General features: G+C 45.8%; 1 protein-coding gene across 7 annotated transcripts in view; it reads left to right on the top strand.

Annotated features, from left to right (window-relative positions):
* The first annotated feature begins 1,828 nt into the window (after positions 1-1,828).
* LOC142365677 (uncharacterized) overlaps positions 1,829-22,682 on the top strand; it is a 44,133-nt gene continuing 23,279 nt past the window's right edge. For 5 of the 7 annotated variants that reach the window (XM_075446724.1, XM_075446725.1, XM_075446722.1 and 2 more), the window contains exons 1-2: positions 1,829-1,933; positions 5,781-5,989. In XM_075446724.1, the coding sequence (XP_075302839.1) occupies positions 1,904-1,933; positions 5,781-5,989 (239 nt within the window). In that variant the 5' untranslated portion in view covers positions 1,829-1,903. Of the gene's footprint in view, positions 1,934-5,780; positions 5,990-7,911; positions 16,371-22,682 lie in introns of those variants that run through there. The other 2 variants (XM_075446718.1, XM_075446723.1) reach the window with 2 other exon arrangements.

The raw sequence follows: 22,682 nt of genomic DNA, 5'->3' as shown, positions 1-22,682 counted from the left end.
GGAAAGTAGCTACAATCTACTGGATTTGTGGTTTTTCAGGTGCATGCATTTCAGACCTTTCAAAACTTTAAATGGTATCTGAAATAATTTGCAAAGCTTGGAAAAGAAGAATGTGCATAAAAAATTAGCAATGTTACAGTGCTGTCAACTGAAATAAGCCTTAATATATACAGTAATTAAAAATGCTTAAAATCTATACTGGAAATGTTGAGGTGTTTTTCTGGTCTTTTGCATATGCGATTCTAGTGGAATTTGAAATTTGAAATACATTCTTTACACTTAAAGCAATGTACTAACAGGAATTAGTTTGCTTTTTTTTTTTTTTTGTATTTTGTGTGGTAATTAAGCATGGGAAAAATTTGTAAGTTGTTAAACACCTCCAATATCTTTTAAGGCTCAACATCTTCAGTCTATCTTGGGAACAGAAATTATGAGCCTGCAAATTCTTTGAGAACAGCCTTTCTTCAAAGAAATATGGAGAAAAAAGATTTCTTAAATGATCAAGTATTAAGTTTCCTATCTAAGAAGGACGAGGGAGAATAAATGTGGCATATTATGGTGTGGACTCAACTTGTGGTGCAAGTGAGACAAAGTTTATTTTGCAAGTAGTGCTTTATATATCTTTACCCGGACATTAGTTCCCTGGGAACTTTCGATCCCGATAAGGCAGCTATTTGCACAAGGTCCTCTATTCTACTTCTGTCCAATCCGTAGCCATATCACACGCCAATAAGGTCAAGCGTTGTCCATGCGCTGGCTGACAGTACACAACCACTTTTTTTTAACTCCTTATCATGTACTCAGCTCCTTCAGCATATCCACAAGTCCTGTTTACTTCAGTATTTTTCTCTTCTGTTTATTCCAGCAACCTGCTTTTGTCCCCGTCCTCTACAGATAAATGTCATGAATTGAGACAGATTGAATTTCTAATTGGAAGGCAGCCAGGCCAGTACGGCCAAATGGGAATGAGTCCAAGAACAATGTGGATGTGAGAATAAAAGTCAAACTGATCTACCAGCTAGAGAAGAGGACAGCTGGGAGTGTTTGTGTCAGTCTGATATGGAGCACACAGAATGAAGAGAGCAAAATCAAGGGACAGTGTTGTTGAGTATGCTGCTGGATGAACCTCATCCAGTATGGGTTGCCTTTTAGTGGTCAGGATTCTTAAGCTATCTTCAAGTTATTGTGCCCTTTAACAGCTAAAAATAGTTTACCTGTTGGCTAACCCAAATTAAGCTGTATAAAATATGCATGTATACACACACATACTGTATGAACTTTAATACATACATGTTGTATGGTCTTTTATACATACTACATAGAGATTCACCCTTGATGCTGCTGACAAATCTATAAAAGAATTCTGTAACATCATGGACTGTATTAGCAGGAGCACACCCCTCCACTTAGCTCTCATTAAACTGCATCCATGATACTGTGTTGAGTTCCCCCTACCCTCCTCACCTCCACCAACATACAAGAATGATATAAATATGCTGGAGCAAGTTCAGCAGAGGCTCACCAAGATGGCCAGGGAGCTGGAGCCCTCGCCCTGTGTGTGAGGGATTTTAGATGATGGTCCATGTTGGGCCACTATGGAAAATTACAAGCTGAATACAGCTGTGAGGACACAACCTTGAAGAAGGGAACTGGGAGGATTGCTATTGAGCAATACGTTGTTGCAATCTGAAAATCGCTGTTAGCCAGCAGAACACATACTTGGCAGGCCTTGCTGCACGCACTGGCCACGCGTGCAGCAACTTCTAGTCAGTACTTTTCCATTGAATCTGCTGAGGGGATAAAAAGGGGTGGCTCAAAGCGGAGAGAGAGAGAGGACAAAGAGCACGCTCTATGAACCACAGGGGATGCCCCGAATGTGCTGCGTCTACCTCTCTTCTCCGCGATGACCCCGCTAATGGATGTATTTGCTCAGGTATAGCACTGTAGAACTATCTCAATTCTGTGTCCATCCCTGTAGATATGTTCTGCAAATCAGACTAAAACTGGTATGTGAGGAGGGGTGATGAGCCTATTGCTCTTACTTCCTAATGGGTCTAATTAAGTTTGCACTGGCATGGCACACAAAAAAGATGAAATTTTTTTCTCTGGGACTATATAGCATATACTCTTGACATCTGTGGAATGGGGACACTGGAAATAATCCTTAGGAATCCTTTTGGGATGTGTAAAAGGAGAAGTACTACACTTCAGTCAACTGTTACAGTAAAATAAAATCAGTATTATCAATATAAGCTTCATCAGTTGATTTACAGTGCAGTAAAACACTAGTTTTACAATAGATAAAATCAATAAAATAAAGTTAGTAAAATTGTCCTGATTTTGGCTAGGATATAGTTAATTTTCACAGGAAGCTGGGAGGGGACACAGCCCAAAGGGCTGACCCAAACTAGCCAAAGGGGATATTCCATACCATGTGACATCATGTTCACTATATAGCTAGGGGAGCTGTCCAGGGAAGGGTAATCGCTGCTCAGGAGTGGGCTGGGCATTGGGCCGTGAGAAAATTGCACTGTGTATCCCTTGCTTTGTATGTTCTTTGTATCAGTATTATTGTTGCTATTTTTCTCTCCTTTTGCTGTTCTGTTAAACTGTCTTTATCCCAACCCACGAGTTTTGCCTTTTTCTTCAATTCTCCCCATCCCACCAGGGGGAGGAGTGAGCAACCGCGTGGTTCTTTGTTGCCAGCTATGGTAAAACATGATAAAAATCTATAAAATAAAATCAATATTATCAATGTAAGCTCCATCGTTTGATTTATACTATAGTAAAACACTAGTATTATTTCCACTTCCTGGCTGGATGACTTAAGTGCATATTACAAAGGAAGAAACATCTCTATTATGTGGTGAATATTTGCAGCTGTTGTGGTTATGTGGGACAGGGAGCAGTAAGCAGTTGTGTGTATCTTCATATTAAAAACAAAAGTGTTTTCTAAAAAGTGTTTATGTGTGGGAAATGTGCTCTGAACATAGCACATTTAGCAGATTAAGAACTCTAGTTTGGCTATAACAGTACAGAATTAATAGCTATTGTTTGAACTGTGACTCAGTAGTATTGCAGGAAACCTTCTACGTACCTACCAATATTTGAGATTCCTGAGTGGTGATTTATGGTTTTGGTGTCAAGCTGCCCACTGAATCATGGTGCATATGTCCCATATGGATAGTAAAGCATTCAGGGGCACTTGCAGTGTTTGAAGGGGATGGAAGAATGACCTCTGAACTGGGAGAGCATGTGGCAGGCTACAAACAGATAGAAGGAAGGGAAAGTGGCATGTGATAGGAAAACAGATAAAGCAGAAAAGTGGAAAGTGTTGTAGGAGCCAAAGTTTATTGCCCAAATTGGTAAGGTTCATAGGAATGTTCCTGTATGCTTTATGTCACACAGAGGCACTTAACTCCTCTTACCAACCAACTCTTAACATCTTATTTAATTAAAGATTTATATAAGTCCCTTCTTAGACTACCATCTTATTCATGCTGAGCTGCTTGGACTTCATTATATTAATGAAACCTATCTAATTTAAGCAATATCAGAATAAAGTGATAGACAGTTGGCTTAGTCACAAAGAGCTGTGAAATCACAGAATCACAGAATGTTCGGGGTTGGAAGGGACCTCTGTGGGTCATCTAGTCCAACCCCCCTGCTGAAGCAGGGTCAAAATAAGACTTGATGGCTTACAAATCAGGAAGCCTGGTTCTGTTTCCAACTTTGTCACTTCCTACTGAGAAGCAGCTGTCCTGCTTATTTGCCCTGTGTATAAGGACACTTTCTTTTGGAAAGATCTTTAGGCTCTCTGTTTGATGCAGTGGGTGGGTCTTTCAACCAAACCTTTTGAGTTGACTTCTCTTTACAAAGAAGACCTCATTCCAGAAGGGCATTTTTGTTGTTGCATTTTAATTACTCATATTTGGATTTGGGGTGTAATATTTCTTGGGAAAATGTAAGTATAGGAAAGCAAAAGTTCATTCTCTAGTCAAAGTGAAATATTTATGGTAAAGAATAAGAACAGCTGAGGGCATTTTGGTCCATTTTGTCAAAATTTGAAGTAGAAGTGTTGTTGTTTTGTTGTTTTCACCTTATCTCTGTAGTTTCTTCTCTGAATTGAATGTTTTCATAATGTGAGACAAAACATCTTTCTAAAATGTTGGGCATACACCTGCATATTTAATCATGTGAGATATATATGTATAATTTATATTCCATATTGTTATGGTTTGGCTGCAGCCGGCAACAAAAGCGCCACGTGGCCGCCCCTCCCCCCATTGGGGTGCGGAGCAAAATAGAAAGAAACAGGCAGAAACTGGTGGGTCGGGATAAGGGCAGTTTAACAGAACAGCAGACAAAGGGAACAGTAGCAACAACGATACAGATAAGGAGAATACACAACACAAACCGCACAACTCAGAGAGCCGCTCTCCTGGACCGGACCGACGCCATGCGCTCCCGAGCTGCGAGTGAGTTCCCGCCGCCCAGCTCCCCTCCACCGGAACCCAGCATGAAAGCACATGGTATGGAATACTCTGCTCTGTTTGGCCAGGTGGGGTCAGCCCGCCCGGCTGTGCCCCTTCCTGGATTCTGGTGAAAATTAACCCTGTCCTGGCCGAACCCAGGACACGTATAGTGCAGACAGTGGCATTTTCACAGAATCTATGGAAACGCCGTCCCCTGCATCCCCCCCAGCAATTGTGCTGATGTTCCTTCTTCCATCACCTGATATGAGCATGGAACTTGGAATAATTTTTCTTTCTCATTTTCTTCATTTGAATTAAGACTGCCATCCTTTTTATATGGATTTCGCACATTTCAGAAACATTTTTTTTGAAGATGCTTGTGCAACAAGAAAAATCATGAGTTTTATTTTAAAACCTAATCCCTATTTACAGTATATCAATTGATTATGTGTTTTTAAAAAAGGGGGGAAGGTGGGGAGGGAAGCAACAAAAGAAGACCCAAACACTTCAGAAGACTAGGATTCAGTAGCAGTGCAGTTTTATAAATGTGCAGGCAGTAACAGGGAAAGATTAAACCACCTGTCCATGTGTCTGGTTGCTGAAGGCCTGCTTCTCTGCTAAGACTCCATTTACTTTTACTTTCTTCCTCCTCATTTTACATGGGTTATATGAGCACCTATTTCAGACACTCATGCTGTCTGCTGTATTGGCTTGTGTACGTGAAAATACAGTTATTTAATCTTTAACCAAAAATATTCAAGCCAAACCCAATGTGTCAGAAAACTCTTCTGAGGCAGTATGTGTAGAGCAAGCAGTAATCAGTGTAATCAGAAAAAAATTATATTCTAAATCTCTGATTGCATCAGTGTTCCAGAAGTGAAGGGCATTTTAATTCTTGAAAAAATAATCATGAAAATTAAAGGTGTGGTGGGTTGACCTTGGCTGGACGCCAGGTGCCCACCAAAGCAGCTCTATCACTCCTCCTCAGCTGATTAGGGGAAAGAAAATATAACGAAAGGCTCGTGGGTTCAGATAAGGACTGGGAGATCACTCAGCAATTAATGTTACAGGCAAAACAGACTTGACTTGGTGAAATTAGTTTAATTTATTGCCAATCAAATACGAGTAGGTTAATGAGAAATAAAACTAAATCTTAAAACACTTTCCCCCCACCTCTCCCTTCTTTCTGGGCTTAACTTTACTCCCATATTCTCTACCTCCCCCCCCTGAGCGGCACAAGGGGACAGGGAATGGGGGCTGCAGTCAGTTCATCACACATTATCTCTGCCACTCCTTCCTCCTCAGGGGGAGGACTCCTCACACTCTTCCCCTGCTCCAGCATGGGGTTCCTCCATTGGGAGACAGTTCTTCACAAACTTCTCCAACGGGAGTTCTTCCCATGGGCTGCAGCTCTTCACAAACTGCTCCAGCATGGGTCCCTTCCATGGGATGCAGTCCTTCAGGAACGGACTACTGCAGTGTGGGTTCCCCAATGGAGACAGCTCATATCCAAGGTAGGTTAGCCATTGGTGCACCATCTGAGCTTTCTGTTGAGAGACTTTATACCCATTTAGTCCCAAAAAGTTTAACAAACTGGTAGTCCACTGTATACAGTCAGGTTTTGTTTCAGTTGTTATTAGTAAATCATCTACATACTTTAAAGGGTTCCATCTCTGGAGGGAGGGTTCCATGCTTCAAGTTCTCATGCTAGTTGATTTCCAAAGATTGTTGGGCTGTTCTTAAAACCTTGGGGTAACACTGTCCAGGTAAGCTGGGTTTTTCTACCCGTGGTAGGATTTTCCCATTCAAATGCAAATAAATTCTGACTTTCTTTGGCTAAAGGCAGACATAAGAATGCATCTTTTAAATTCAATACTTTAATTCATACTTGATTATCTTGTAATTTAGTAAGTAAAGTATAGGGATTAGCTACCATCGGGTCTATGTCGTTAAGAATTTTATTCACTTCTCTTAAATCCTGTACTGCCCGATAAGTTCCATCTGTTTTTTTTCACCGGTAATATAGGAGTACTGTATTCTGACTCACATTCCACTAGTAGTCCATATTGTAAAAAGTTATTAATTGGTCCTTCTATTCCTTTTCGGTCCTCTAATTTCAAGGGATGTTGCTTTTGTCGTATAGGTTTTGCCCCTTTTTGCTGGGGAAGACTACCCTGTTTCGGCCCCACCCCCCCTTTTTCAATCCGTCTTTCTGTCTCTTGACTTTTAAGTACTCCTCTACTTTTTTTTTTTTCTCCATTCAGAGCAGCAGCTAGAGAAGCTGGTAACTTGATACCTTTTTGTCTTAATCACTTTACACAACCGTGTGTAAAATCCAGAGGGATTTTCCTTTGTTTATATTTTTTTTCCAATACTGCATTAAACTTTTTGTCTCCTATACCTTTTCATTGTCTACAAAATTGCAACAGCGTATCATAATTCAACTAATTGTTTCTTTGTGAGGGGATCACCTCCTCCCGAAGCTCATATTACAATAAAATAACTTCTCAACTTTTTCACTGATCGGTTAACATGACACATACACACACACACACACACATATCCTAGAAGGGATCTTTTAAAATCCTTCTGTTTACAAATTGTGTATCCTATAAGCGCAACAATGTATACAGGTAAATTACTTCAACTAATATGTTTATATATATATATATACACACACACACGTAGAGCTCATTTAAAACAATATATACAGTATATTTAATACATACCCCAAAACCAGAGTCCCTGAATGATCTATCAATGCCAAATAACTAGAGAACTTGTAACCCCACACTATAGACCAACTTGTAAGTATTTTAAAACCAATTCCCAAGTTCCCAATTCAGTTCCTAAATCGTGCCAATTTTTCTTTAAACAAACTAAACCCCATACACTATTAAGCTGCATTCCAGTGGGGGGGGTCTCCCCCTATTTTTACCAGTGTTTCAACATACATCCTAGGAGAGACTTTCTCAAAATTCCCCCCCCCCCCCCCCCCCAGGAAGACCCTCCACCGATACTTAAGAAATTATAAACTGCAGCCCCAATAAATCAGAGTCTAAATACAAGAGTCCCAAGTCAAAAACCAGAAATAATCAATACCTGCAGAGCATACCAAATGTAGATGGGCTTTTTTGTTCTCTTTCTGTTTTCTTTTTTTTCCTGTGGGTTTTTTTTTGTGTTTTTTTCGTGTTTTGTTTTGTTGGGTTTTTTTCCTGCTTCATTCGTCTCCGGCTGCTTCTCTCATGGGAAAGCAGAACTCCACACTTGCTTTGTACTTATTACTACTTATTTGACTTATTTGTCATTCACACAGAGGTTTCACACACTGTCATACAATCTTTCCAATGTGCTAGGATACATCCGAAGGGGTTTTCTTTCAAATACCACTGTCCCCCCACTTTACTGATTCTGTACTTCTGTTATATTTCCACAGATTATTGTAACAACTTTAACCTGTCATCCCCTTCTGTCCCGCTCTGACCACGTTCCACAAATGTCACAATATACAGGTCGCAAATAAAACAATTTAGGAGAAAAAGAGGTTCACGGTGAAATGCGCAGTTTTTCAATTTTTTCACCCCCACTTTACAGTTGTACCGCTTTTCAGTTACTCATTCATTCACCAGTTAATTCACATTCACACACATTCATACTCAATTGTCAGTTTTACGATGCCTGAGGGTATGTTAACAAGCCAGTATCCAAGATGTCCGATATCCAAGTTCACTACCAACAAATCCGTATTGCCAGAAGTACAACTTAAGCAGGTTTCCTAAGTGTACCAATACCGAAAGTACATTATTACAGAAGTACAAAGCGTAACCTGTGCTTGTACCAACATACCAAAATGTATACCCTCAGGCACTAGTAGCCTGGTATACAGCACTCAGCGTAGGACGTCTCCTACGACTTATGAGAACTCTCCAAATGACCGGTCTCAGATTCCAAAACAGAGAAAGAAAGGAAAGGAAAAAAATTAAAGAATACCTTTACTCCTTTAGATGGTCCTTGTCTGCTCCCGCAGTGATACGAGTGAGGCGAGGAATCCCTCCGGGAAATCCCGGGGGTACCCTAGGGAGTCCTGTTCTCAGCAGGTCCTGCAGCCAAGCAGAGTGGGTCCCATCTGGGGTGCCAGAAATGATGCCATGAAAAGCCGGAGTTGAAGACTCAATAGTCAGAGGGCTATTAAGCAGGTATTCTTTATTGCGGTGCCGGGCACACGGGGGATCTCTCCTCCAAACGTGCGTGCCAAACACCCTGTCATTTCAGGTTAAATGCAATCACAGTATACATATGCATTATATTTCCAAGACATGCTTAGCATATTCATGACTTTTCCAAGAACTAATTAGCATATGTTAACATCTTTCACGCATGTCTGTTAGCATCCTCGGGTGGTCTTTGGGGGTCCCAAGATGAAGGCTTATACTCCTCATCACAGTGTCCGCTGGTTGACCTTTGTTTCTGCGCAAACTCAATTCTAAGATCACATATACCATGTCCTTCCAGGTTGTTTTGCTCCGGTCTTGTTGCCCTCTTGGTGCCTCTTTATCTCTGTAGCTTGGTGCATCTGCCCTCCCAAGGCTGAGCTGTCTGGGGTAGAGTTATTCAAGAACCTCTCTATCTTAGAGCTTTCCTTTCTTCTCAAGACAGTAAGTCAAGTTTGTCTAAGTAGCGTTATTTAGGAGCCTCTTTATCTTAGAGCTTTCTTGTCTTCTCAGAACAGCAAGGATCTACTTTATTTTAATTACAATCACTCTGGTAAGTGTAAATTTTACATTTACGGGTATCACTTTGCACTCAAGATCACTGAGGAAAGCAATGAAAATGTTTTCATTTGTTACTGTCCTTGGGACATGGACAGATGCAGAGAAGTGTAATGCATATTGCTTATGACCTTCTGGGTTTTTCTCAAAACCCCCCCCCAAAAAAACATTGTCTTAATATTCCTTAGATATAGGTTTCATTCATATATGGAAATACAGGACTTCAGCATTTCAGTAGTTAAGTTGAGAATTATGCTGATGTGTTTTTCAGGAAATTGTAATCAACTTTTAGATTTTATACAGAAGAGCTTTTGTGGAGATGCTGAAATGGAATAATTCAGCCATGGTTAATTGAGACTGTCTAAAACATTTTCCCTCCCGTAGTAGGAAACTATGAGTAGATATATTGCAGCATGAAGAAATCAATCCTTTATGCTGCTCACACTGAAAAATTGCTATAACAAATCTAGGAATACCTCTATTTTAAAAAATTATCATTTTAACCTAAACTTCCTCATATTAAGAAAATTCTACAACAATATTGTACTATTTCTGGGTGAGTTCAGAATACAGGGAAATTAAACTGTTCCTGTAGAGGTGCTTTCTTTTTTTCTTGTCAGATGCATTTGTCAAGATATGTAATGTGGGGATGTTGGTACAAATGTCTTTAATTTCTCTGACATTATCTAGTATAAAGGACATGGAAAACTGTTTCTTTAAATGTCTGGTGTCAAGATGATTTCTGTAGTGATTTATACAACAGACAGTAAATAAAGGATGCTCTTAAATTAAAATTGGTATTTGAACCTTCGCAATGCAATTGCTGTCATGCAGCTCCCCATTAAAAAGAATTCATTAGGAAAGTAAGCTAATTAAAATAATAGTGTGCCCTTATACTAGAATTAGTATCCATTTGATATTTTTTTTGAGGAACTAAATAGACAAACTCCTAAAATGAAAAAAAAAAAAGGAATTGTTGTTGCTTGAATTTGACATAATTAAAATTTTTTTGATAGTGCTGTAAGTCTAATTCTACAGCCCTCACAAACTGACCCATCTATTTCAGCAGACTTGAGGAGAGTCTTGCTAGAAATCAGCATAAATATAAAAACTTGCAATATCTCATGAGAAGAAGTAAAAAAAGATGTAAAGAGGGAAAAACTTTAAATAAGATAGATCAGCTTAGCTGCTCTATGTTTACAAACATAAATAATACACCACCACACCACCCCCTGAATGGTTAGGGCTTCCACAAAGAGAAAGAAGTGGACTCTCAACTTAAGACAGAGGTAAATGTTCCTTTTAATACTGCCAATTGTAGCAGACTTGGTCAGTCCTTCTTAGGCCAGTGTTGGTTGTATGTTTTAACTCATGCCATTTTCACTTTTTGACTAAATGGGATATAAATCCCTTAAGTAAATTTTAGGAGAACTACCCAAACAAGGAATAAAATACTTAATGTGAGTGGTGAAAACCTTCACATTCAGAATACAGAAAATAAGCCTGGATGGTCATGAACAAAACCAAGAAGCAAGCTAATATTAGGTGCTTGCTTCATTTAGGAAACATTGACTCATTCTGTGGGTTTGAAGTGCAATTATTTCCTATAAAAAGTTTGGAAGAAAAAAAATACATGATTGTATTGAGTTTGTGTAGCAAGGTTTTGGTAGAAGGGGGACTATAGAGGTGGCTTCTATGAGAAGGTGCTAGAAGGTTACTCTGTGTGTGATAGAGCCACTGCCAGTCAGCTGCAAGATGGACCCACTGCTGGCCAAGTCCAAGCCAATCAGCGACGGTGGTAGTGCCTCTGTGATAACATATTTAAGAAGAAAAAAACCCCACAAAATGGCGTGAGGGCATCTGAAGCAGGAGAGGAGTGAGATGATGTGTAAGAAACAACTCTGCAGACAGCAAGGTCAGTGAAGAAGGTAGGGGAGGAGGTGCTCCAGGCGGCACAGCAGAGATTCCCCTGCAGCTTGTGGTGAAGACCATGGTGAGGCAGGCTGTCCCCCTGCAGTCCATGGAGGTCTACAGTGGAGCAGATACTCACCTTCACCCTATGGAGGACCCCACACTGGAGCAGGTGGATGACTGAAGGAGACTGGGACCCCATGGGGAGCTCGTGCTGGAGCAGGCTCCTGTCAGGACCTATGGACCCATGGAGAGAGGAGCTGATGCTGGAGCAGGTTTTCTGGCAGGACTTGTCTCATCAAGTTGCATCAGGGGAGGTTTAGATTGGATATTAGAAAAAATTCCTTCACTGAAAGAGCTGTAAAACATTGGAAGGAAGACCGCGTGGTGAAGGGCTCCGGAGCGAGGGATCGTGCTGGGGGAACCTTTTCTAAGCGATAGAACTGCTGAGGCAGGCGCCCAGGGAGAGAGAGGATGCCCCAGCCTCCCCACCCCCCCAAGAGCGGGAAGTGCTGAGCCCTGACGAGCGGCAGCTCTGACTCAGCATGGGCGGGGACAAGAGCGATGGCAGCACCCTCCCCCCCACAAAAGCAGCCCCTAGGGAGCGCAAGTGACCCGGAGCGCGGCGAACAGGATGGGCAAACGAGGTGTGGCATGTCAGCCAGGGTGTGGTGTGGCAGTTTGCATGGCAGTTCGCGCAGGCAGGACAAGCAGGCAGGGCCCCAAGGCTCGACCAGCTCCCTGGGTAAGTTCAACTGGTGGTCATCGCTTGCTCAGCTAGGAGAGATCGAGCTATGGTCTCCACTCGGCCGAAAGCTGTCACCAGGCGGAATGTGGTGACGCAGACAGAGCTCCCACATAAACAGGCAGCTGTGCAGGTCTCCAGCTGCAAGGAGTGCCTGAGCCTGTCACTGGTACTGGAGGGCAGCAGACAGAACGCCTGTGTGCGCTGTGACCAGTAGGATGATCTGCTCAGCCTGGTGGCAGAGCTCAAAGAGGAGGTAGAAAGGTTAAGGAGCATCAGGGAGTGCGAGAGGGAATTAGACTGGTGGAGTCATGCCCTACCATCCCCGAGACAAACGCAGAGGATGGACGCTTCACGAGAAGCAGAAGATCCTCTGCCCTCTCGCCACCAGGCAGAAGGAGAGGACCTGAGAGACAGGGGGGAATGGAAACAGGTCCCTGCTCGGGGCGACAGGCAAATCCCCTCCCGGCCTCCCTCTCCACCCCAGGTGCCCTCACACAATAGATATGAGGCTCTGGAACTGGAGGGCCAGGCAAATGAAGATGCGGACGAAGGCCCACGCATGGGGTTGCCCAGAGCTAGGCAGTCAGCCCCACGCATCACGACTGCGTCCACAAAGAAAAAAAGAAGGGTAATTGTCATAGGTGATTCCCGTCTGAGGGGAACAGAGGGCCTGATATGCCGACCGGATCCAACCCACAGGGAAGTCTGCTGCCTCCCTGGGGCCCGGGTTAGGGATGTTGCTAGGAAGCTCCCTGGTCTGGTACGGCCCTCAGACTATTACCCGCTCTTATTTGTTCAGGTTGGCAGTGACGAGGTTAGGGACAAAAGCGCACGGGCAATCAAAAGGGACTTCAGGGCTCTGGGGTGACAGGTTAAGGGATCAGGAGCACAAGTAGTGTTCTCCTCTATCCCTCCAGTTGCAGGGGAAGATGAGGGAAGAAACAGGAGGAGTCAACAGATCAATACCTGGCTCCAAGCCTGGTGTCATAGGCAAAATTTGGGGTTCTTTGATCATGGGTCAGTTTACATGGCACAGGGCCTGTTGGCAACAGATGGGGTACACCTGTTGCAAAAGGGGAAGAGGATCCTAGCTCAGGAGTTAGCAGGGCTCATTGATAGGGCTTTAAACTAGGTTTGAAGGGGGAAGGAGATAAAACCAGGCTAGCTAGTGAAAAGCCTGGGGGTGGAAACTCAGCTGCTAGTAGACGGTGTGCTAGCGAGGACCTTCACTCTGCTGTGTCAGTGAGGGTACGGAACAGGGAGCTGTTCGACAGCAACGGTGCAGCTTCACTGGGGGCTCAACTCAAATGCCTTTATGCAAATACATGTAGCATGGGGAATAAACAAGAGGAGCTAGAGACGTGCGCACATCTGTGGGGCTATGAGATCATCGGCATCACGGAGACGTGGTGGGACAGCTCCTATGACTGGAGTATTGGGATGGGAGGATACAGGCTCTTTAGGAAAGACAGGCAGGGGAGATGAGGAGGAGGTGTCGCCCTCTACGTCAAAGATCAGCTGGAGTGCATGGAGCTCCGCCTGGGATTGGATGAGGAGCCCACGGAGAGCTTATAGGTCAAGATTAAAGGCAGGGCAGGGACTGGTGACATTACAGTGTCATTTCGGAGAAGCCACTGAAGGCGAAGGGCTCTGAAGCAGAGGCTCGCGCCAAGAGACCCTTTCTGGAGTGGCAAAACCGCAGTGGCAAGGTGGCAAAAGCACCAGGAGAGAAAGGAGACCCCCAGGCTCTTCCCTCCCCCACCCCCCCCTCGAGTGGGAAAGAGGGAGTTGCCAATGAGCGGTAGCTCGGACTCAGCGTGGGCGGGGTCGAGTGTGACAGCGGCCAAGCCCCCTTGCGTACAAGAGTAGCCCCTAGGGAGCGAGAGTGACCAGGAGCGTGGGCAAACAGGGCCCGCAAACAGGGGTGGCACATCAGCCAGGGGGCAGCACGGAAGTTTGCGTGGCAGTTCGCGCAGGGAAGGCGTGCGGGTAAGGCACAGTCGCCCCTCCTGGCTATTCAAGTAGTAGGCATCGCCCTTCCAGGAGATATTCTAGCTATGGTTTCCACCCGTGGGAAAATCATTGCTAGAAGGAGCGTGGGGGCCCAGACAGAGATCCCGCACAAACACACAGCTGTCCAGGTCTCTGGCTGCAGGGAGTGCAGCACTTGTACCAGAGGATAGCAAAGACAAAAGCTGTGCTCGGTGTGACCAGGTGAATGAACTGCTCAGCCTGGTGGCAGAGCTGAAAGAGGAAGTGGAGAGGTTAAGGAGCATCCGGGAGTGTGAGAGGGAAATTGACTGGTGGAGCTGCACCCTGCCGCCCCTGAGGCCAAGGAAGCAGGAGGCGGCTCCGCGAAAAGCAGAGGACCCCCTACCCTCTTGCCACCGAGCAGAAAGAGGGGACCTAAGAGATGGGGGGGAATGGAAACAGGTCCCTGCTCGGGGCAGCAAGCGAATCCCCTCCCGGCCTCCCTCACCTGCCCAGTTGCCCTTAAGCAACACATAGAGGGCTCTGGAATGTGAGGGCCCGGCAAATGAGGATTTGTGTGAAGATCCATCCAGGGGGTTGCCTGGGACGAGTCGGTCAGCCCCACATATTACGACACCTCGGCTAAGAAAAAAAGGAGGGTAATTGTCATAGGTGATTCCCTTCTGAGGGGAACAGAGGGCCCGATATGCCGACTGGACCCATCCCACAAGGAAGTCTGCTGCCTCCCTGGGGCCCGGGTCAGGGATGTGTTATAGTTTGGCTGCGGCCGGCAACAAAAGCGCCACGCCAGGGTGCAGAGGAGAATGGAAAGAAAAAGGCAAAAACTGGTGGGTCGGGATAAGGGCAGTTTAACACAACAGCAAACAAAGGGAACAGTAACAATAATACAGATAAGGAAAACACACAAAACAAACCGCACAACAGAGCCACTCACACCGCACGCCGTCACCGCGTGCTCCCGAGCCGCGAGTGAGTTCCCACCGCCCAGCTCCCCCCCAACCGGAACCCAGCATGACGGCACATGGTATGGAATACCCTGTTCTGTTTGGCCAGGTTGGGTCAGCCCACTTGGCTGTGTCCCTTCCTGGATTCTGGTGAAAATTAACCCTGTCCTGGCTGAACCCAGGACAGGATGTTGCTAGGAAACTCCCTGGTCTGGTACAGCCCTCTGACTATTAACCCCTCTTGGTAATGAAGGTTGGTGGGGACGAGATCGCAGAAAGAAGTCCCAAGGCCATCAAAAGGGACTTCAGGGCACTGGGGCAACTGGTTGAAGGATCAGGGGCACAGGTGGTGTTTTCCTCCATCCCATCAGTGGCAGGGGACAGCACTGAAAGGGGCAGGAAAACTCACCTGGTTAACAAGGTGGCTCAGGGACTGGTGCCATCGGTCAAATTTTGGCTTCTTTGATCATGGAGAGGTGTACACGGCACCGGGCCTGCTGGCGACAGACGGAGTCCATCTGTCGCAAAGGAGAAAAAGGATTCTTGGCCACGAGCTGGCGGGGCTCATTGAGAGGGCTTTAAACGAGGTTCGAAGGGGGAAGGGGACATCACCCAGATCACTAGGGATGAGCCTAGGCTTGGTGTGCCAGGGTCAGGGGTGAGATCGACAGCCCAGCTCAAGTGCATCTACACCAATGCACGCAGCATGGGCAATAAACAGGAGGAGCTGGAAGCCATTGTACAGCAGAACAGCTACAACTTGGTTGCCATCACAGAAACGTGGTGGGACAGCTCGTGTGACTGTCATGCTGTCATGGATGGCTACAGACTCTTTAGGAAAGACAGGCCAACAAGGAGAGGTGGTGGAGTTGTTCTGTATGTGAGGGAGCAACTGGAATGCATTGAGCTCTGCCTGGGGGAAGATGAAGAAAGAGTTGAGAGCTTATGGGTTAGAATTAAGGGACAGCCTCATGTGGGTGATGTTATTGTGGGTGTGTACTACAGGCCACCTGACCAGGAGGAGGAGGTTGATGAGGCCTTCTACAGGCAGCTGCAAGCAGCCTCACAGTCACAGGCCCTGGTTCTCATGGGGGACTTGAACCACCCTGACATCAGCTGGGAAGACCACACAGCCAGGCACATGCAGTCCAGGAGGTTACTGCAGAGCATCGATGATAACTTTCTGATGCAGGTGGTGGAGGAACCAACAAGGAGAGGTGCTCTGCTGGACCTTGTATTAACAAACAAGGAGGGACTGGTGGAGGACGTGAAGGTTGGAGGTAGACTCGGCTGCAGTGACCATGAAATGGTGGATTTCAGGATCCTGCGTGGAGGAAGCAGGGCGATAAGCAGGATCAAAACCTTGGACCTCAAGAGAGCTAACTGTGGCGTCTTCAAGGAGCTCGTTGGAGGAATCCCGTGGGCCAGGGCTCTCGAAGGCAGGGGGGTCCAAGAGTGCTGGTCGCTGTTTAAACATCACGTCCTCCATACTCAGAATCTCAGGATCGGTGCATCCCCCTGAGAAAGAAATCTAGCAAAGGAGGCAGGAGACCTGCATGGTTGAACAAGGAGCTTCTAGCGGAGATCAGGCAGAAGAGAAAGGTCCATGGAATGTGGAAAGAGGGACAGTCCACTTGGGAAGACTACAGGGACTGTAATTAGTGGTGTCCCCTAGGGGTCTGTACTATGCCCAGTCTTGTTCAACTTCTTCATCAATGATGTGGACGAAGAGTTAGAGTGTACCCTCAGCAAGTTTGCTGATGACACAAAACTGGGAGGAGTGGTGGATACACCGGAAGGCTGTGCTGCCATTCAGAGATACCTGGACAGCCTGGAGAGTTGGGCAGAGAGGAACCTGATGAGCTTCAACAAAGGCAAGGGCAGGGTCTTGCACCTGGGGAGGAACAACCCCATGCACCAGTACAGGCTTGGGGCGGACCTGCTGGAGAGCAGATCTGTGGAGAGGGACCTGGGTGTCCTGGTGGATAACAAGTTGACCATGAGCCAGCAGTGTGCACTGGCTGCCAAGAAGGCCAATGGGATCCTGGGGTACATTAAGAGGAGTGTGGCCAGCAGGTCAAGGGAGGTTCTCCTCCCCCTCTACTCTGCCCTAGTGAGGCCCCATCTGCAGTACTGTGTCCAGTTCTGGGCTCCCCAGTTCAAGAAAGATGAGGAGCTACTGGAGAAAGTCCAGCGGAGGGCTATAAGGATGATGAGGGGACTGGAGCATCTCTCCTGTGAGGAAAGGCTGAAAGAGCTGGGCTTGTTCAGCCTGAAGAAGAGAAGGCTGAGAGGGGACCTTATAAATGCTTACAAATATCTTAAGGGTGGGTGTCAGGAGGATGGGGCCAGACTCTTTTCAGTGGTGCCCAGCGACAGGACAAGGGACAATGGGCACAAACTGAAGCACAGGAAGTTCCGTCTGAACATGAGGAAGAACTTCTTCCCTCTGAGGGTGACAGAGTACTGTAACAGGTTGCCCAGGGAGGTTGTGGAGTCTCCTTCTCTGGAGATATTCAAGACCTGCCTGGACAAGGTCCTGTGCAGCCTGCTATAGGTGACCCTGCTTTGTCAGGGGGGTTGGACTCAATGACCCACAGAGATCCCCTCCAACCCCTAACATTCTGTGATTCTGTGATACAGTGGGAGTCTGCTACGGGCCACCAGATCAGGACGAGAGAGCAGATGAGGCACTCTATAGGCAGATAGGAGAAGCCTCACATTCAAAAGCCCTGGTCCTCGTGGGGAACTTCCATCACCCCTGATGTCTGTTGGAGGGACAACACAGCAGGACACAGGAAAGCCAGGAGTTTCCTGGAATGCATTGAGGACAACTTCCTCCTCCAAGTGATAGAGGAGCCCACGAGGAGAGGTGCGATGCTGGACCTTGTTCTCACCATCAAGGAGGGGCTGGTGGGGAATGTGAAAGTCAAGGGCAGCCTTGGCTGCAGTGACCACGAAATGAAGGAGTTTAAGATCCTTAGAGCAGCGAGGACGGTGTGCAGCAGGCTCGCTAACCTGGACTTCAGGAGAGCAGACATTGGCCTCCTCAGGGATCTGTGTCTCAGGTGTCGGTACTGGGGCCAGTGCTGTTTAATATCTCAGTGGGACTGAGTGCAGTCTCAGCAAGTTTGCCGACGACACCAAGCTGTGTGGTGTGATTGATACGCTGGAGGGAAGGGATACCTTTCAGAGGGACCTTGACAGGCTGGAGAGGTGGGCCTGTGTGAACCGCATGAAGTTCAACAAGGCCAAGTGCAAGGTCCTGCACCTGGGTCGGGGCAATCCCAAACACAAATACAGGCTGGGGGGAGAGTGGCTCGAGAGCAGCCCTGCTGAGAAGGACTTGGGGGTACTGATGGATGAAAAGCTGGACATGACCCAGCAATGTGCGCTTGCAGCCCAGAAAGCCAACCGTATCCTGGGCTGCATGAAAAGAAGCATGGCCAGGAGGTCGAGGGAGGTGATTCTGCCCCTTTACTCCACTCTCTTGAGACCCCACCTGGAGTACTGCGTCCATCTCTGGAGCCCCCAACGTAAGAAGGACATGGATGTGTTGGAGCGGATATTGAGGAGGGCCACGAAGATGATCAGAGGGCTGGAGTACCTCTCCTATGAGGACAGGCAAAGAGAGTTGAGGTTGTTCAGCCTGGAGAAGAGAAGGCTCCGGGGTGACCTTATAGCAGCCTTCCAGTACCTGAAGGGGGCCTACAGGAAGGATGGAGATCCTTCCTGTAGATCCTGTAGATTCCTGTGTAGATGTGGCACTTCAGGACATGGTTTAGTAGGCATGGTGGTGATAGGTTGACGGTTGGACTTGATGATCTTTGAGGTCTTTTTCAACCTTAATGATTCTATGATTCTATGACTTGTGACCCCCGTGGTGGACCCACACTGGAGCAGTCCGTTCCTGACGGACTGCACCACATGGAAAGGACCCATGCTGGAGCATTTTGTGGAGAACTGCACCCTGTGGGAAGGACTCATGTTGGAGAAGTTCATGGAGGACTGTCTCCTGTGGGAGGAACCCCACACTGGATCAGGGAAGAGTGTGAGGAGGAAGAAGTGGCTTAGACAATGTGTGATGAACTGACTGCAACCCCCATTCCCTGTCCCCCTGCACCACTCCAGGGGGAGGAGTTAGAGAATATGGGAGTAAAGTTAAGCCCAGGAAGAAGGGAGGGGTGGGGGGAAGATGTTTTAAGATTTGAGTTTATTTCTTATTATCCTACTTTTATTTGATTGGTAATAAACTAATTTCCCCAAGTCGAGTCTGTTTTGGCTGTGATGGTAACTGGTGGGTGATCTCTCCCTGTCCTTATCTCAACCCACGAGCCTTTTGTCTCATTTTCTCTCCCCTGTTCAGTTGAGGAGGGGGTGTGATAGAGTGGCATAGTTTATATACATGAAGAAAAAAGTAATCTAGGAAGTAATCTGCTTTATTTTAGCTGATTTACTGGGCTCTACAAAGTAATGATTTCCAGAGCTCTTTAGCTTAGGCTAATCTCACATCACAATACTTGGTATGTTTGTGAAGTAAATATCCACTGTAGGTCAGAAAACAATAGAAGTCTAACACGAAATAATAAGAAAACAGTGTAAATCTAAGAGTCTACCTTCTGTACAAGTTGCTTTGGATGAACATGTTAGGCAATCCACGCTAAAAATTTCTGGGAACTGCAATTTTGAAATTTTTACTTTAGAGAATTTTGAAAATGTTGCTTTGTGAAATTATAGGCTTGGAAGCTCTGAAGGAAGAACATTAAATGAGACAGATTAATTCATAGGGGCTGTGTTTACAAAATCAACCAAATCCAAAAATATATAACACAGAATAGAAAGGCCTACTGAAAGACAGAAAAATATATCATGAGTTAAACCATTCAAGTAACAGATCCATATTTACCTTAAGGTAAATAAGGTAAAAAGGCTGATACTGATTGAGTCTGCTGCACCTGTTAACAGTATTAAAACATAACACTTAGCTCTGTCTTTTAAGTTCAGAGTCCATTTTTTTTTGTCCAATGCTCTAGTAAAATTTCAAATCCAAATTACTGATGGAGACTCTTGTGGGTTTATACATAATAACTACATGTTCACTTTCCTCGTCTTTGAACTTAATTCTGTTGTTCCCATTTGTTAAATAATGCATCTTGTTAGGATCACGAATTACACGTAGGAACCTGCTAGTACTGTGTACAAAGCTCATTTTCCAATAACAAGAGGAAGATTATTAGGAAGAAATTCTTCACCATGAGGGTGGTGAAACACTGGAACAGGCTGCCCAGAGAAGCTGTGGATGCCCCCTCCCTGGAAGTGTTCAAGGCCAGGTTGGATGGAGCTCTGAGCAACCTGGTCTAGTGGAAGATGTCCCTGCTCCTGGCAGGGGGGTTGGAACCAGATGATCTTTAAGGTCCCTTTCAACCCTTACCATTCTATGATTCTAAGAGAGGCACGCTCTGTGTCTGCCCCTCAGTCTGAACAATGCTATTTCTCCAGCATGGTATTTAATTTGTTTGCACCTAGTAATACAAAGCTAAAACTTGAATGAGACTTGAAGGGATGATTTGGCAACCAATGGCCCTGAGAGACAGGATTTCCTGACCTCAATGTAGCAGCACAAGTTGCAGATCTGCCAAAGGATTTTGAAAAGGAATAGTGGATTGTGATGGATATCAGAGTTCTGTGCAAAGCCTGTCCTAGAAATAGTAGCTGCATTTCCTATAACAATGGCTATGTTTTTCATGTGGAAATAATATGTGTGTGCATGTGTTACCATTTAGAGCAGGGTGGCAATAAATTGAGTGGCAGATGCTCTCTGTTAACCCCCATCCTCCCACCAGAGGAAGGGAAAAAGGAGGAAAAGGGAGAGAGACTTCAAATTGCAGTCTCTCTAGGCAGGAGAGATGGTATGTAGTTTGGTGTGGTTCGTGCCCAAGGATTGCAGATTAGAGATGTCAGTCTCGAGGAAGTTACTGGAAGCCACTTGATGAAGCTAGCTCAGGTTTCATCACCACTGCATTAAACTGGAAGACACTTACTGGACATTGTTAGTGTCATACAGCAATTAACATCATGCTGTTCTAAATTGAGTATTCTCACCAAGAATTAGATCTCCTTCAGGTATGCATCAGACTTCACCATCCTTCAGCATCACCCACCAAGTATATCCAGGACCTTGAGTGAAAACAGTCCCACGAATGGGTTTGCCTTTGCCCAAAGCAGGAATGACCCAGATGGTTTTCCCCAGCATATTCCTTTCATGCACCACAGGGACTTTATCCCCTTCTACTGTATGTAAAAGATCTGGCTGAGCAGGGTCAGCTCGACTGATTGATCCCCTGGTGTTAACTAACCAGGTGGCTTGTGCCAAATATTTATCCCAGTTCTTGAAAGTCCCACCTGCCATAGCTTTTAGGGTAGTTTTTAACAATCTATTATATCGTTGGATCTTTGCAGAGGCTGGTGCATGATAGGGGATGTGATACACCCACTCTATGCCATGTTCTTTGGCCCAGTTGTTTATGAGGCTTTTTTTAAATGAGTCCCATTGTCTGACTCAATTCTTTCTGGAGTACTGTGTCGCCACAGAACTTGCTTTTCAAGGCCCAGGATGGTGTTCCTGGCAGTGGCATGAGGCACAGGATATGTTTCCAACCATCCTGTGATTGCCTCCACCACTGCAAGCACAAAGCGTTTGCCCTGGCGGGTTTGAGGGAGCGTGATATAAACAATCTGCCAAGCCTCCCCATATTTATATTTCAACCACCACCCCTCATACCACAAAGGCTTTAACTGTTTGGCTTTCTTGAATGTGGTGCATGTTTCACAACTGTGGATAACCTGTGCAATAGTGTCCATGGTTAAATCCACCCCTCAGTCGCGAGTCCATCTATATGTTGCATCTCTCCACTGATGGCCTGAAGTATCATGGGACCACCAACCTATAAACAGTTCACCTTTGTGTTGCCAGTCCAAATCCACCGCAGCCACTTCAATCTTGGCACCCTAATCTGCCCGCTGTTTTGATGTTCTTTAGTGGACCGACTCTTAGGGACGTACTTTCACAGGCAAGTTCTCTAGCCAGGCAGCAATATCTTGCCACAATGAGGCAGCCCAGATGGGCTTGCCTCTGCGCTGTCAGTTACTCCGCTTCCACTGTTTTAACCACCACCACAAGGCATTTGCCAACATCCATGAGTCAGTATAAAGTACTGGCCACTTTTCCCGTTCAGCAATGTTTAAGGCCAACTGCATGGCTTTCATCTCCACAAACTGACTTGACTCACCTTGTCCCTCATCAGCTTCTGTGATTTGTCGTGTAGGACTCCATACAGCAGCTTTCCACTTATGATGTTTTCCTACAAGACAGCAGGATCCATCAGTGAACAGGGCATACTGCTTTTCATTCTCTGGTAGTTTATTATGTGGTGGGGCTTCTTCAGCATGCATCACCTCCTGTTCTTCTGGTGACACTGTGTAATCTCTGCCTTCTGGCCAGTCCATGATCACTTCCAAGATTCCTGGGGATTGGAGTTACCTATTCGAGCCTGCTGTGTGAATAATGCAATCCACTTAGTCCAGGTAGCATCAGTTGCATGGTGAGTAGCAGAAACCTTTCCCTTGAACATCCAGCCACAGGATGGAACATCCTGCTGCCACAGGAATAGAGAAAAAAGCATTAGCAATTCCAATTGTGGCATACCACTTGGCTGCCTTCAACTCCAGCTGATATTGAAGTTCTAGCATGTCTGGCACGGCAGCACTTAATGGCGGTGTAACTTCCTTTAGGCCATGATAGTCAGTCTCCATTCTCCATCAGGCTTTCGCATGGCGATATTGG

Source organism: Opisthocomus hoazin, chromosome W (genome assembly GCF_030867145.1).
Source record: "Opisthocomus hoazin isolate bOpiHoa1 chromosome W, bOpiHoa1.hap1, whole genome shotgun sequence".
NCBI classification, from domain to species: Eukaryota; Metazoa; Chordata; class Aves; order Opisthocomiformes; family Opisthocomidae; genus Opisthocomus; species Opisthocomus hoazin.
This window is presented reverse-complemented; position numbering and strand designations above follow the sequence as displayed.